This window comes from Malus domestica, chromosome 06 (assembly GCF_042453785.1).
Source record: "Malus domestica chromosome 06, GDT2T_hap1".
NCBI classification, from domain to species: domain Eukaryota; kingdom Viridiplantae; phylum Streptophyta; class Magnoliopsida; order Rosales; family Rosaceae; genus Malus; species Malus domestica.
Window position 1 is genome coordinate 153,402 of NC_091666.1, and position 15,536 is coordinate 168,937.

At 37.6% G+C, this 15,536-nt stretch overlaps 3 protein-coding genes across 12 annotated transcripts; all 3 read right to left on the reverse strand.

Annotated features, from left to right (window-relative positions):
* Positions 1–1,309: 1,309 nt before the first annotated feature.
* LOC139197164 (uncharacterized) lies at positions 1,310–1,654 on the reverse strand. Its single transcript, XM_070823916.1, has one exon. The coding sequence runs from the start codon at positions 1,652–1,654 to the stop codon at positions 1,310–1,312; it is 345 nt and encodes a 114-aa protein (XP_070680017.1).
* Positions 1,655–7,619: 5,965 nt separating this feature from the next.
* Positions 7,620–9,616, reverse strand: LOC103442100 (AP-1 complex subunit sigma-1-like). Of its 4 annotated transcripts, none has more exons than XM_029104324.2 (7): positions 9,497–9,616; positions 9,133–9,219; positions 8,859–8,950; positions 8,661–8,769; positions 8,543–8,578; positions 8,328–8,414; positions 7,620–7,937 (listed from the first exon to the last, which is right to left on the reverse strand). In XM_029104324.2, exons 3-7 carry the CDS (start codon positions 8,945–8,947, stop codon positions 7,866–7,868), a joined length of 393 nt encoding a protein of 130 aa, XP_028960157.1. In that variant the 5' UTR covers positions 8,948–8,950; positions 9,133–9,219; positions 9,497–9,616; the 3' UTR covers positions 7,620–7,865. The 4 variants fall into 4 exon arrangements, with proteins under 4 accessions (XP_028960157.1, XP_028960156.1, XP_028960155.1 ...); XM_029104323.2 differs by having other exon boundaries at positions 8,305–8,414; positions 9,374–9,519; XM_029104322.2 differs by having other exon boundaries at positions 9,374–9,514.
* A 550-nt stretch (positions 9,617–10,166) lies between these two features.
* On the reverse strand, positions 10,167–14,574 carry LOC103442099 (uncharacterized). Of its 7 annotated transcripts, none has more exons than XM_029104318.2 (12): positions 14,220–14,439; positions 13,949–14,027; positions 13,741–13,830; positions 13,571–13,619; positions 13,079–13,195; positions 12,604–12,879; positions 12,065–12,444; positions 11,780–11,879; positions 11,415–11,468; positions 11,236–11,322; positions 10,681–10,809; positions 10,167–10,597 (listed from the first exon to the last, which is right to left on the reverse strand). In XM_029104318.2, exons 3-12 carry the CDS (start codon positions 13,746–13,748, stop codon positions 10,295–10,297), a joined length of 1,503 nt encoding a protein of 500 aa, XP_028960151.2. In that variant the 5' UTR covers positions 13,749–13,830; positions 13,949–14,027; positions 14,220–14,439; the 3' UTR covers positions 10,167–10,294. The 7 variants fall into 7 exon arrangements, with proteins under 7 accessions (XP_028960151.2, XP_028960152.2, XP_028960149.2 ...); XM_029104319.2 differs by having other exon boundaries at positions 13,741–13,827; positions 14,220–14,294; XM_029104316.2 differs by having other exon boundaries at positions 13,949–14,574.
* Positions 14,575–15,536: the final 962 nt, after the last annotated feature.

Sequence of the window (15,536 nt, forward strand, 5' to 3'; positions counted from 1 at the left end):
GTGTAGCCACTATGGTTGTATTTCGGCTTTAAGTGGCTTCTTGAGATACGGTGGCTTCTTGAGCTAAGATGGTTTCTTGAGCTATGGTGGCTTCTTAAGCTATAGCCATCTCGGGGCGTGTTGCGAGGTTTTTAACTTATAAAGTGATTGGCCGGACTCATGCTTCTTATAGAAAACAGAAGAGGTCGGCATAGCTGCTATAGTCGTACCTCATCTTTGTCCCAGCAAAACTTAAACCACAGGCCATCGACCGAAAATGCTGTTTTTAAGTAAGTAGACGAGTCTGCGTAGTCATATCAGGTGTAAGTTTCAGCTTACGGTTTACCTTGGGCTGGCAGCCGTTAGGTGGTCAGTCGAGCCTCTTGTTTATAGAAGCAGACAACCCGTATGACCACTTCAAGTGTCGTCCCTAGCTCTCGGATGCGTGTTTGACGTAAGGTGTAGGCAGAATAACACCTCAGAAGCTTCATCCTTCTGAGTTGTAACTTGATTCCACAGGCCACTTAACTACTATTGCAACACTTTAAAACCAAGCTATGTTCATAAAGACTTGCACATCAAGGATGGACCATCTTGTCACGCGAACTCTTTCATGGACAGGTGTCCTACACATAGCGTTTCTTCTGGTTAAAGACCCGGGATCCTGCGAAATTGAATCCTTAAGTCAACTATGTCTATTCCAGGGGAAGGATTATCTTGGCCAATTCTATGAGTCGTTTAGCTCAGGTAGTCACTGCATTCGGGGGGACCTGAGCAGTTGTGCAACCCATCCACGTCTAGATATTCCAGATTAGTTTACCCTTTCCTTATTAGGGAGCACACACCATGTTTATAGGGTAGAGGGCATATTCTGCTTGTCATAGGGATAGTCAGTTAGTTTATGCATTCGGCCCAGGCTTATGAATAACTCCTTCAATCTTCATTGAGAATCGAGAGATTTATTAACTTTCCTCGTAGGTAGTAATGGCATAACAACTGATAATCTTCGGCATGCGAGGTCTTGTTCGTCGAGCTGCTTGATTCTTCAAACTTTTTTATCTTGAACGGGGTCCAAGGGATGGTGGGAGATCACACGCAGTACTTTCTCAGGTTGTAGGCATTCCACTACTTGTTGATTTCTTTGTCGCTCATGGTGGTGAGGGTGTAGTTGCCCATTTCGCCTACCTGGCTGATTTTGTATGAACCTTCCGAGACGAGAGCATTTTTTTTAGCCTTCCTGTTGAGCAGTGATGAAGGCCTTTCTAAGGACTAAATCTCCTAGCTGGAATTGCCATATTTTCGCCCCTTTGTTGTAGCTAGAGATGAGCTGTTATTGATAGGCTGCAATGCGAATAATAACCTTATCGTGCTCTTCCTCTGCCAGGTCTAAGTTTGTGGCCATCTTTTTTTCGTCCTGCTCGAAATTCGGCATTATAATGCTGATGTTTGGCACCACGATGTTGGGAGGAATGATTGCCTTAGAACCATACACCAGAGAGAATGGAGTTTCATCAGTTGCTTGACTTTTGGTGGTGTTGTATGCCCATAGAACATCAAGAAGCTTATCTAGCCACTTGCCCTTCTTGTCTGAAAAGGTCTTCTCCAAGCAATCGATGATGGTCTTGTTGGACGCCTCGGCCTGCCTATTGCCCTGCGGATACCGGGGAGTGGACATGTGCTGCTTGATGCCATATTTTTCAAAACTTTACTAAGTCTTTGCCCACGAACTGTGTGTTAGAAGTATGCCCACAAAGCCATTCATTTGATGTAATAGCTTTTGAAATACTTATTGTGTTAAACTATTATATGTTTAATGAAGGGCAAAGTTTATTATTAATCACTATTTATTGTATTATGTGTTTAAGCAATAAGGGAATCCAAGAAATGAAGGAAATTTTGTGAAAAGCATGCAATTAACATTTAAAGGCGGAATCATGCTTGTATGCACTCAAAACAAAACATTGCCCATGAAATTCAAAGCCTAGTAGAAAGGTGAACCAAGACTCAACTCAAAACAAAGTAAGTTGAGAAACTTTATACCTTTGAAGATTCCTCTTTGCATAAGCAAAGGCTAATCACCCAAGGAGAGGGCCTTCATTCCTTGCTTCTTAGTTCCATCGATTTCTTGGAGATGGATGGTAGATATGAATCTCCAAGTTCTCAAAATAGAGAACCTCTAATTTTCCACACCAAGGAGGGACTTAAAGAAGAGATGAGTGACCTTGGAGGATGAGAGATTGCTAGCTAATCTCCTCCAAGGGGGCCGGCCTCTTAGAGAGAAAATGAGAGCATTGTGTTCTCATCCTTTCCTAAAAGAAAACCCTAAAGATGAAATGACTATAAAGTTGCCTTTATACCACCTCACAATGGAGTGGCAAACTTGCAATTAAAGCAAGTTCACTACCCTCCTCTATTTGGCCGGCCTTAAGGGTTTATTGGGCTTTCAAGCCCTTTGTTTATTCAAGTTGTCATACAACTTGAGTTAATGGGCTTGACATTCAAATCCCATTGGGCCTTGCAGCCCAAAACTAACCCGAGGTCTTTAACGAACTTTATTCGTTTGATTAATTAACATATTAATTAATCATTGCCATAAATAATTAAACCATTTAATTATCCTTACTCATCTCCGTTATTTCTTCAATCTCTACCTTACACGGTGTACGATCCATTAGGTTCCTTTTAGCGAGGCAGTGGGCGATTAGAACTCTTTCAAATCGATTGTGAATTGAAACTTACTTTCAATTCTCCCTTTAATGATTATACACGTTTAGGGCTTCCACAAACCATGAGTGACACCTAACAGTATGTCATGGTTACCCAAGCTAATTAGAAGAGGTGGAGAACCTATTCAGTTTAGGATTACAATGCAATACGGTCTTTCTCTAATACAATACTCTTGACCACATTGTTTGGTTTGATAGTTTATTCATGTCTTCTATCCAATGTGATTCTCTTACTTATATGATTACCTTGAATGTGATTTGGAACGACTTCCTAAATCTCATTCATACTCTGGCCAGAGATTCTTAATCATATCATAGAGTATTCTCCCTCAAACGGTTTGAAGGTTAGAGATCCCTTGTTGCGCATTTACTTGCCTCTATGACTAAGTGGCTTAACCCCAACTATGCCATGGACACCCTCTGATGGAGTGACTTTGACATAGTCAAAGATCAAGGACCTAACCACAAGACAATTATGATGCCTCAGGTCAAATGACTACTTTGCATTATCCCAACCATGAGTTCTCATGTGACATGAGTATGAGAACTCATCGTTGATCGTGTTCAGTGGACTCATTCTCTATTGAGCACCTACATACTTGTCTTGGTGTCAATCACACCAATGACTCGAGACTAGTCACTCTCCTTAAGAGAAGACATAGCACGTACTGATCTTAACGGACTGTCAATGCCCAATTGACAATCCTATGATCAGGAATGTTTAGGATATGTATACGAAAGAGAATGGTCTCATGAATTTAACTTCTTTAAATTACATTCTCCTAATTACATATTCCTTGGACTTATCGTTTAAGCATATAACATTTATATGAGACGGCTTAAAACAATAATCTTTGCCCTTTATATTTAAACTACATTAGTTTAACATGTGAAATGTCCGTAAAGTATCATCATATGATTGGTTTTAGGGCACATTTCCAACAAGAAATGTATTTAATATAAGAGATAAGTGATATAAGTAAGTTAGATTAACGAGACCTCTCTTATGTTCATTCCTAAAACGTTCCTAGCCATATGATTGCCAATTGGGTATTGATAATCCGCTAAGGTTAGTATGTGTTATGTTAAATCAAGCATGAGTATGACTAGTCTCAAGTCATTTAGTGTTGGACACTGAGACAAACACATAGGTACTTAAAAGGTAATCAAGAACACTGAACTACGATCAAAAGAGAGTTTAAACATACATGTCATATAAGAACTCGTAAGTTGCAATATGCAAAGTAGTCATTTGACTTAAGGCATCATAGATGTCTAATAGTTAGGTTCTTGATCTTTGATCATGTCAAAGGAATTCCATTAAGAGTGTCCACAACATTGTTGCTCGTCTGTACCGCAGTTGCAATGCACGTGGTTCATTCTATGCTGATCGTCGTCGCTCTTAGCGGGGGCTGCCAGTGGAACTTGAGTTGGACTGCTCTCGTGTTTTCCTTTATCTGTCATGCGGCTGCCTACTCCGGTGCCTTACAGAAGGATCTCCTTATGGGCCTAGCCTCGTGTGGAACTTTTCCTAGAATGTCCTGAGTGCTCATCGGAGTGTGGACCTAGCCTCGAATGCACACTAACTTGTGAGTCGAGTCGGGAATGAACGCTTCTTTGTGCATCTAGGCGAGAGAAGACGTTTTCCCGATGGCCCAAACAAGAATGCATACTACCTGAATGCACGGTTCGTAGCAAGCTGAGTGGCTCTTCGTTGGGACGTCGTTAGAATGAGTCACATTATTTCACCCTTGTTTAGCTTCGGGACACCTCGTTTGGGGCACGTTGTATCTCAATGTGCTCGAGGAGTTGGTTCACCAAGATGGTCTGCTGTGCGAAGGTGCTCGTCAATTTAGCCACCTACTGGGCAGGTGATGCTCGCCATTTAGATTGGAAAAGTCTGGGAAATAGGCATCTCCATGTGTGATGCAAGTGTAATGGACTCTAGGTACAAAACTTGAGCCTGGAGCAGGCATTCTTGCAGAAAAGTGAGGTGAAAATAACCCTAAATCGATCACGGTACCAGTGGTCAGAATCTGGATCGCCGAAGGTGGCATTAGATTGGATTAGGCTGCGGCCTAGATTGCCGGAGTGGGTCGCAGGGCACGTTGGGCCGACGCCTATTTTCCTTGGGCTCGTATGGTCGTTAGGCTGCCACATCGTGGTCTACTGGCTGGGTAGCTTAGGCTCGTTGAGCTGTCTAGCTAGTAGCAGCTGCTGCGTTCTAGGCTAGGGTATGGGCTTGCTGCTGCAGTGGGCTGGGCCTCTTGCCTCGAGCCTACTCTGGCAGTTGCCAGGTTTTGGGCCTCCTGCCCATGGGCTTGGAAGTGGACGTGGGCTTCTTGCCTAGGGTTTGGTTAGGTGTGGCGCTGCATGAGTAGCAGCGGTAGAAGTGGTATTGTGGCCTGGCTGCCTTGACAAGGCTGCTGGGTCGCAGCAGTGATGGTGCAGCTTCTCTTACCGCCATGTTGAGCCTTGAGGATCGCCGTCGTGGGGCTACATCCTCATCTCCACTCTCCGATCCAAATCATTGCATGTACGAGGTTCCGTTCGTTGTAGGTTTTAAATTTCCTACCGATGTATCCTTTCTCCAGGGATTGATCAAGAAACTTTTCTAAGAAAAATTAATTGATATGACATGTGAGAAATTCAACGTAACATAAAATTCAAGAAACAAATGCAAGAGGCTTCTTTGAGTTTTTGAATCAACTCTCAATGAAAGCACCAATTTGTAGATGCAAATTTATGCCGTCTTCAGTCTTGACGAAAATGCACCTGCAAAACAATCAACATCTTTGATAAAAAAAAACCTAAGCATCACACGCCCATGAGGTAGGGAGGTTAGGCCAATGGATCTCCGATGCCTAAGTCAGTTTCCCTAAGAGAGTAAAGTGTTTAGGGCTTTTTAGGGGTAGCAAAAGCTCTGAGAATTTGGTAGAATATGTGGTATTTATAGGGATAGGGTCGGCCACAATGTTAGGGCTTTACCCTACACATGGCGGCATCATATTGGCCAAGGTGTTTATGGAGAAATATTCTCAAAATATTTTTAAGATATTAAATATGAAATAATATCTTGAGATAATGGTGTAATTATCCCTAATTTATTTAAATTGGGATTATTTGCTTGGGTAGAGTCAATCTTCAATTGGGAATATATTAAAGATAGGATTTGGGTAATTAATCTTTATCTTTAATGCTTCACTTTTCCTTGTCAATGGCAGGTGAGCTGTGGGCAGTCGTACTTAGCTGCTTGGACCTTCAGGGATGTGAGCTGTGCATGGGAGTATCTGAGAAGTCTGTCCATTTATTGAGGACAATCTTGTCTTTCTTGAATAAAAATTCATGTGTCGCCTCTATAATTTTTGAGATTATTTTAGGCTCCATAATTATGTCCTAAAAACGTTTGACCATTGATATATGGCTAATTAATAAAGGTTCTCTTGACCTTTAGCTAAAAAAACCTATTTATTTTTAAAACTGGAGATGCCATCGGGTGATTAATGTTCACCAAGGTACTAATTTCCAATTGCCCAATTGCCTGGACAATTATCTCCCTAAAGAGTGGAGCTAAGAAAAAAAATTTGGATAAATTTGCGGTGCTGGTTTATTAGTGAATTGAATTAAGATTGATTATGAAATGGACCAAAAAAATTTGGTCAGCCGAGATAAATCAAACATTCCCTTAGTACTACGGTCTAGTAATATTTCTCTTTATTTGTAAGAAAAATATCTTAGGTTCGATTTTTGTCAAATGCGAAGTTTGAACCATATTATTACAAGCTCATTTTGAGATTAAGCTCACCCCTTCTCCTTAATGTAAACAATATAGGCTGTTACAAAAATAAAATAATAAATAAATAAAAATCAAGTAGAGCAACACCATTCATTCTTTTTTACTTTATACGACTGAAATAATTGAAACACGGGAATCAAGTTTTTGAATGTGAGAATAAGTATCGGAGTATGTAGGTTGGCTAGTTTTAAATTATAATTCGTATGATGTTTAAAATCGTTTTTTATTTGATAAGGTTGTTGGGGAAATTGTAATATAATCCTTCATGGTGTTGCTTATGAATTTTTTTTTTTTAAGATTTTTATTTAAGCAATTGGTTGAGGGATGATCATGTTATTTATTATGTTTGATGAATAAGATGATTGGAACTGAGTATTGTTAGTTAATAATGAGTGTTTTGGATGAGTGAGAGCAAACAATTTTGGTTTTGTTTTGCCAATTGGTTTGTCTCTGGTGAGGTTTTTTTATTTTTACAACGAGGCATAAGCCCAAAAGAAAAAGAAGATCACATAAGAATACCATGAGGCTACGAGACTTCGACTATATCTGCAACTAGCAATGAATGACAAGAAAAACGAGCTTGCTAAAAAAAAACTAGATCCAAACTGCATGACAAACCAAAATGAGCTAAATCATCAATAACAAAATTCTTTTCATGATAGATATGACAAATTTAACAAGACCACCTTTAATGCACAAGGGCACGACAATTCAGTACTAAACTTCCCATATGGTGATTATTCACTTTTTGTATTTGAAACCAATTGAAATGCAAGAGCAAAATCTAATTTTACCATAATTCATTTTGATGCTTAAGAATCAAATTGGGATTCGATTAAGCAATTGTTTGAATTATTACTTTATTACTCATTATGTTAGAGTAATGTGTAAGTTAGCAGAATTTGTTATTAACTGAAGTTTAACGTACTGAAGTTTTACGTTTAAGTTTACAATGCTAAATATTTTGGTTGGAATTATTACAATCAATTGCCGCATCTTTAGGGCCATACCAAGTTGGGGCATTTTATTGTGGGATTTATCATAAATTTTGAATGCTTCAATATAAACATTGCATATAGTTGAACTTCAAATACAAATGCTCTCGATCGTGGAAGATATAAAGAAACATTTGGATATGTCAAACATTTTTGATTTGGCAAAGGAATATTATGTAAGGTAAGAGTACTTCTGAATATCCAATTAATGTATAATATATATATTGGAAATTGTTGTTGCTGCTTCGAAAATCTAATTGTGCATTCTTTATAAGATTTTTTTTTTAAATATAGAAAGTTTGAAAAGCACAATTAAATTCTTAAAGTGTCAATATTAGTTCCATTTTGACCATTTCATATGAATCCCTCCTACATGCGAACTTGTGCGATCAAAGTGCCTATGGAACTGGCCTCCTCTTTAGCAGCCTCCACAAATCGATCCTGTTATGAAATTCAAATCCTCATTAGAGATATTCTAATCCATAATGCAAGCTAGTAATAGTATATAGACACTCAAATTTGATAACATTACTAACACACACCTCTCTTATTGTATTATACATGGGATTCAAATTTCAATTGTATTAGAGAGTCTCTGCAATTTTGTAATATGTCTATGAGTATAATAAATAAAGTAGGATTCTCTTCACTTTTATTCGTATCATCTTCCCTCTCTTTCTCTCACATTTTTTTTTTTTTTGTCTTATTGTTTATATAAAAAAATCAATATAAAATATTGACGTGACTTAATCGTAACTGCTCAACTAAAATAAAATAAAAGAGGAGAGAGATTAGAATGGAAGAAAACCTCCTCCATAATAAATAGCATACATGTGTAGCTATCATGCGTCCGACTGTTCTCTTGCTCGACTCTTGAAGCTCCCCTGCAAGTAGAAGCTCATCCAATATAAAGTAGGCCTGCAAATATACATGCCACATAACTTCCATTAAAATTTTAAAAATACATAAATATTAAAAGGAATATACTAGTTACTAGTTACTATCGTACAATGGAGAAGAATATAATACACAGAAAATAATGATACCTTGTGGAAGTTAAAAATCAAGTCCAATTCACAAACCTATTTACACAAGAAAGCAGATCTTATATAACAACTGCAAGAGGGATTAAAATTGAAGAATTAATGAAAGCTCACTACTTACGCTGCCGAAATAGCGATCGAGTATCTCAACGTAATGGTGAATTATTTCAAGAATTTCCAATTCGTTGTCATCCTCATCAACACACATGCAGAAATAGAGGCTCGCATATCTGACCACAATAATAAACCACTAACTAAACATCAATTGTTTTGCATCTTCAACGTATGAACAGTGAGTATCCAGTTTTTGTGCCTTTACCTTTTGTAAACAACTTTGAATCCCCTCCACTCCACAAAGTTGCACAACTTGGGACCCCGATTCAGTATTATGCCACTCAGTTCCCGCATTACCTTTTTTTTTTAATGGGACAAAAAATTAATTACAAATTTATCATGCATTCACAAAATGAACAAATTAGGATCTTTCTTGTCGATTTATTGCATTCTGGGTTCAAATTCTTCCTCATTTTATTAATGTAGATTAGTATAAAATATCATTTATAATCGAAAGTGGAGGATTGAAAACTTATTACCTTAGATCGTTCCTTCTGGGGATAGGTTGAAAACCATTTGGTCAGCCTCACTTTTCCTTGTCGGCTAACAAGAATCACGAAATGAATCTGCATATGCATGGATGCCATCATGAGCCAAGAAACAATATTAATTTCATTGCAATTATTAATACCCAAAGCTCTTACATCTGATCATGCGTAGCGTACCAATGAAATTTTTTAAGATGTTGATTCAATTAACATAAATGAAGATAGAAATTACCATTATTGCTGATGAAATTGAGCAATTGATGCTTTTGGATGATTGAATATCTTCTTAATTATTACAATTTTAAATTCTTGAGTAAAACATGCGAGAGAGATGTCATTTCATTTTTAGACTTACTCGGGATAACGCAACAAAAGGAGTGGGCGTTGTGCTACAAATTTGGGTTCAAAGACAACCCATTCAACAGAACACTGTTACACTACCACTTGGCACTTGTCTTTCTACCAAAGGAAAAGGATGAGAGGATTTTTGGTTTATTTTTTAAATACTGGATTAGAGGTATTGTATTTGAACCCTGCGAATGATTTACACTAGTTAATCATAATTTCCAAATGGACGGACTCATGGGTTTTCAAATTCGCAGTGGCAAGCGCCTATTGAGCTCGATATGCGTTTTGTAGTGCATTTCTTACTATTGTAGCCTAAACCGCTTGACTCCTAAAAATCCCTCCTGTAAATACAGTGAAAGGAAAACAAATTTTTAGCGTCACGTATTACAAAATTGGTGTTTAGTTTTTCTTATTTTCTTTTTGTGTTCAATTTAAATCCTTGATGTTTTTGTTTTAACAGAGAGACAGCATAATTCACCATTCCAATTAACTTCTTTTAAGTCAACCGGAGGAACCACAACTCCCTCCCTCCTCCCCAGTTCACAGCCATCTGAGGAAGGCGACATTCTTTCGAGCGTTGGAGATGGTACATTCCTGGTTTTTGCACAAAATCCACAAAGCTAGCTATCCATGACATAACAACCATTCCTGGTTAACTTACATTTGGAACAAAGCAATTCAGTTGAATATTTTCTACTTTAATCTCATCAGTCCAACTTTGCCTGTACAGATGATTAACACTTGCCCTTTATTTGGCTCCTATGACAAACAAACACAACTTCGAGTTGAATAATTACAAAGTAATTTATACATTGGTTACATCCTCATGGATCACATACCGAAAGGTTGAACTCTGAGGTAGCCAATGTATGTAATTGTCAAGCTTTCCTTGCATGCAGCTTCTGATAGCTTTCTTTTGAATATCCGAAAGACAATCATTTATTTCCTCCAAGAGGCCTACCGTACCCAGCGACATGTCTTTTGCATAGTAGTCAAGTATTTTAGGGAGGAAAACTTTTGTCTCCTTGCACGAGACACCAGCTTGAATGAAATCTGTTTGAGCAAGTTTCAGATCCTGAAATACGCTCTTCGCCGTGTATGCTCGAACCTACATCCAGTAAAGTGGCACCGTTTCAGACAAAGCTAGAAACAGGTAAACTAAAAATAGTTATAGAAAGAAGAAATTGTTACCGCTGGGTCAGTGTATGCCCCTGAACATAGAGCAAAATGGACTAGAGGCTCAGGGTATTCTAATGCGTACACATGTCTAATGCTCCCCGTCTTCAACTTCTTTCCTGAATGAAACAATGTTTGTCGCCACTGCATTCACATAGTATGAAGAAAGGCATTACAATGAGCACAAAATATAATACTACTATAAAAGGCATGCAATGAACATTGTGAACGCTGGATATGCATCAAATTAGCTTCAAATGATGGTTGCTCAGCATACTATGAGCCATTTTTCACATACTCTGAGGTTTAGATTAACACTATGATGGTTAGTCCACATATTCTGAGTTTCTAGGCATCAAATTAGAGTCAAATGATGCAGAATACGCAGCACAGCTGAGTTTCTTGGGCCGTTGTTCACAATGGCATTGCAGAAGAACGCCTGATATTCCTATAGCTCATACGCCTAATCTTGTCACAAAATTACATGGTTGGCTTGCAGGATATGTAGAGAGTCCTAAAACACTCAGACCATACAAGGTTTAGTAAGGTATCAGAGAAAAGTACAAATACCGGTGCTGAGCGGTGTGCTTGGATTCCTAAGATGGAGGTCTGAATGATATACGCATTTATGCTATGTCCACCTATATTATACGCTGCCTGAAAATAGGATTGTAAAGGACATAAGTGTCCATATGGGTGAGTCCCAAATAACATTTAAACAATAGTCTATAGGATGCACTTTTACGTACATTTAAAATTGAACTACTTTTCGCACGATTATGAGTTCCATATGCCAGGTATGCCTGCAAAGATTATGTCATAAACCCCATTAGACATGCATTTACTCTTGTGGCAAATATCTTCTGGCAATATTCATCCGTTTGCAATTTCTCTGAATGAGTTAAGAAAATACAAATGATTTTCTTAACGTATTATATACATCAATGTCTTAGAATAGTAATCATACTGTTACTGGAACATCCCATTTTTCCATAATCATAAGCATATAGAACAAGTAACTTTCAGAGTGAAGTTTTGACTATGAACCTAAAGTTTTACTGTGAAGAGAAAGAAAGATCGTAAAGGATTAAAAATTATGGTTTAGAAGCCATACATGCATCACCAAGGCATTGTGAATGTTAATCCAGAACACAAGCTTCTGCTCACGTTTCATCTTCAGGAAGTCAACCTTCTCTAGACTTTGGACCAATGACCTATATAGAGCATTCAAGCATGTCAAACTCAAAAAAATCTCACATATCTACGGAATTTTTGAAATATCAACCAGAAAAAGGGTAAGACACATGATATAATCATGTAGTTAACAGATCTAGTTTTACCAGAGGGGAAAATAAAATCTAAACTTATATTTATCAGATTGAGATTCAATGTGCATAACCTGAAATTTTGCAGCATCATAACCGCACAGTTGAAGCTGTCTTCATCTAAACATATCTTTGAAACTTCGGTCATTGTAGCACAAGGTCCACTTTTTTCTTTCAACCCTTGTGGATGCATTGTAGCTTCCTTATTGCAATGTGGACTCCAACTATCACAAGGATTCTTAGAAGAAAATATACTTGAGGAGGATAAGGATGAAGTAGGAGAAGCTGACAGGCGTGCATAGTTTTGGGGATTGGCGAGTTTGCAGTATATAGAAGAGATGCATCTCACGATATCTTCAGAAAGTCTATCCGGAGTATTAAGGGTACTATCATTGAGAGAATCACCAAGATGATCCGCTAGGCTGCGATGACAAGAATTAGCAATTTTGCGGTCCTACAAATGCATAAACTGTAGTTATAGACAAATCATAGCGCGAATTACTTTCTCTAGAAACTGAGCAGAAAATAGAAGTCGGCACAGTATTGTAAAAACCCCTTTAGCCCTGCAAAGAGAGATTTTAATTTTAATAAACAAGTTCATTTAGCTATTCACCTTTTCAGATGGTACTTTTATGCCAGTCGCACTACTTCGATTATCTGAGCTAGCCTGGAGATACGCGGGGGAAGTTTGATCATGATAGGTCAATTCATCTCTGTGCATTTGCAGCTCCAATTTGGAACGTCCTGTTTTAAATTGTAAATGGCTTTCTGGAGTACCTGGCAAAGAGCATCCTTGAAAAGCTGTTCGATACAGTGAAAGAAGATGACGCTCTAAATGCATAATTTCAAGCTCAAGTGTGTCAATCTCCTCCTTCAGCTCTGTACAAGACTGTTATAGAGCCCAAATGCCAAATTAAAAATTGAAACAAACTAAGCAATGTTTTTTTCAATAATTAAAAAAAAAAGTGAAGTATTACCGAATGTAAGAAAATCTAAAAGGTGTGTGGAAGAGTTTTTGGGAATGGGGGGATGGTAAGAATAACTACAGTGAAACTACTAAAGTGAATAGTAGAATACAAGAAACAAACCTTTGGTGTTGGAGTGGCAAGGGAAGCAAAAGAGTTGACGGAACTAGAACCCAGCGCCTTGTCAGAATCCCAGCAAAGGGAAGCCCGATCAAGGGAAATCCTATCCAACTGTGCAGTCTGTGTCAAAGGATAGATACAGAGCATGTGTGAATATTGGTCTAGACTAGAGGACGAGATCAACCATGAATACCTAGTTAGCTAGTGTGTATATTGAGCGATATATACAATCTTCAAGTCTCTTCAATATCCTCAACATGTTATGCTGAATCCATAGAATTCAACGATGAAATCGAGAGAGAAAGCTTCAACTCATGAAATAAAGTGGTAAATTCAAAATTTATTGTCCGAAATTGAAACAAATTTAGAATGAACGAACAAATGAATGAATAATGGATGGTGAATCAGGAGCAATGCTGATGCATCAGGTGAAATAAAATGAGACAGAAAAACTATTGGGAATTAACAAATTAAGATTTGTAATGTAAGACTTACAACAGGGTTAAACAAGGAGAGGAGTCCATCAATCTCGTCAGAAGTAGCGCTGCAATTTAACCAGACCAACATTCATCATTCATTAATATCAGAAAAGAAAAGAACGAGTTGCTCATTAATCTCAATCCAATCTTGCAAAATTAAATTAATTTAAATTTAATTAAATTTACCTCTTCATATCATATGGGAGGGGAGGAACAAGTTCTCTGTCTCCCTCTCTTACGCAGATACACTATCACACTCCTCTCCTCCTCCTCCTACTACCACCACAGTAACAATATCAGAGGGTTAATTAGCATTTGAGAAACAAACAAAAAAACAACAAATTAAGGAGCGAAACAATTAATTAATTAATTAAATGTAGAATGGTTCATTTACCAAGTATAGTATAGTCTAGTCGGCTTTTGTCTGTCTGCCAAGTGCTGGACACTTCAAACTCAAGAAAGTAAGCAAGCACCTGTATTTCCAGAAATATATGTATTCATATGTGTGTGTGTGTACATATATATATATATATATAGAGAGAGAGAGAGAGAGAGAGAGAGAGAGAGAAGAAGAAGAAGAAGAAGAAGAAACGAAAAAGGGGGTCAATAAGGAGAGATGAAGAAGAAGAAGAAGAAGAAACGAAAAAAGGGGTCAATAAGCTGACATTGCACGAGAGATGAATCATGAGATGCGTAGAGAGGAGCGGAGAAGAGTAGACAACTAAACCTTCAACTCCTCCACGGGGTGAGAATAAAATTGATTATAAAATAATGAGTCAATTAACTTATTAATTAATTAATTAGAAATAGATGATGCAATGAAATGAAAGCAGATGATCCACCACAAGAGATGGCGGGGGTTGGGATCTAACTCATAAGGCAGTCAAGTAAACAAATCCATTAATAACTAATTAATTAATATGAAATGAGACGTGGGACCCTGGACAGCCCACGCAGGCAGGCATTTGAGAGAGACCGGAGGAGGAGGGCATTCCAAAACAGCAGACAATAATGAATCATGATTCCTTTTCTTGGTCTCACACACCAATATCATGATTCACGATCAACTCTCTAAAAAGATAATGATTAACACTAATTAATTATGCTATTAACAAAACAAAACAGAAAATAAAGGTGAAAATAAGACCGACACAATTAATTACTAGTTATGATGATTGATTTAGGTGAAGCATCAGTTCATCTTCGTATGTTGTTCTTATTAAACTCTCGCAGTTCGCATGATCATTTCTCATCACATTACTTCACCAATTGTTCCAATCCTATTTCTATCAAATGCATTCTAATTTCGAGTCAAACCACCTTAATTATTATATAAATCAGATGACATCCTTCTTACCATTTCTTAAAGGAACATTATTCATCTTAGCAACTGTGATCATATAGAATTGTCGCCCTATTGGAGAAGAAAAAAAAATGACTTTTTTGGCCAATTAAAGATTTTTTTTCATAACAAAATTAAAAATGATCTTGTACAAAATCTCTCACATACTCAAAAAAAAAAACAACGACCTCATAAAATGAAGGAGAATACAAAAATGTATACAACCTCATATATGAGGAAAAATGTAAATGATTGTCTATGAGGAAGTATAACAAAAGTGATAGTTAGCTTTTCTTAAAATTTTGTTGATGCCTTTTAAAGTAAAGCCACAATTCTAGATAGGTCTATTAAGCCTAATTCTTTATGTCACGAATTCAAAATCAAAGCCTACCATTTTAGGTCTCAATATGATTACTTCGAATTGCAAGACCTCATGAGAGTTGATTGCCATCTTCAATTGAATAGAGAGATTGAGATATTGAAGGACAGTAATGGAAAATGCTCAAAGTTTGGAGTATGCGATGCGACCTAGAGTAGAGTTTACGGGCTAAAGCTGTATGGGCCTGGTTTTAACTTGGGCTACTCTCAGACCAAGTCAAAGTGGAGGCTAATTTTAAGTTGATATTTCAGAGACGGCCCA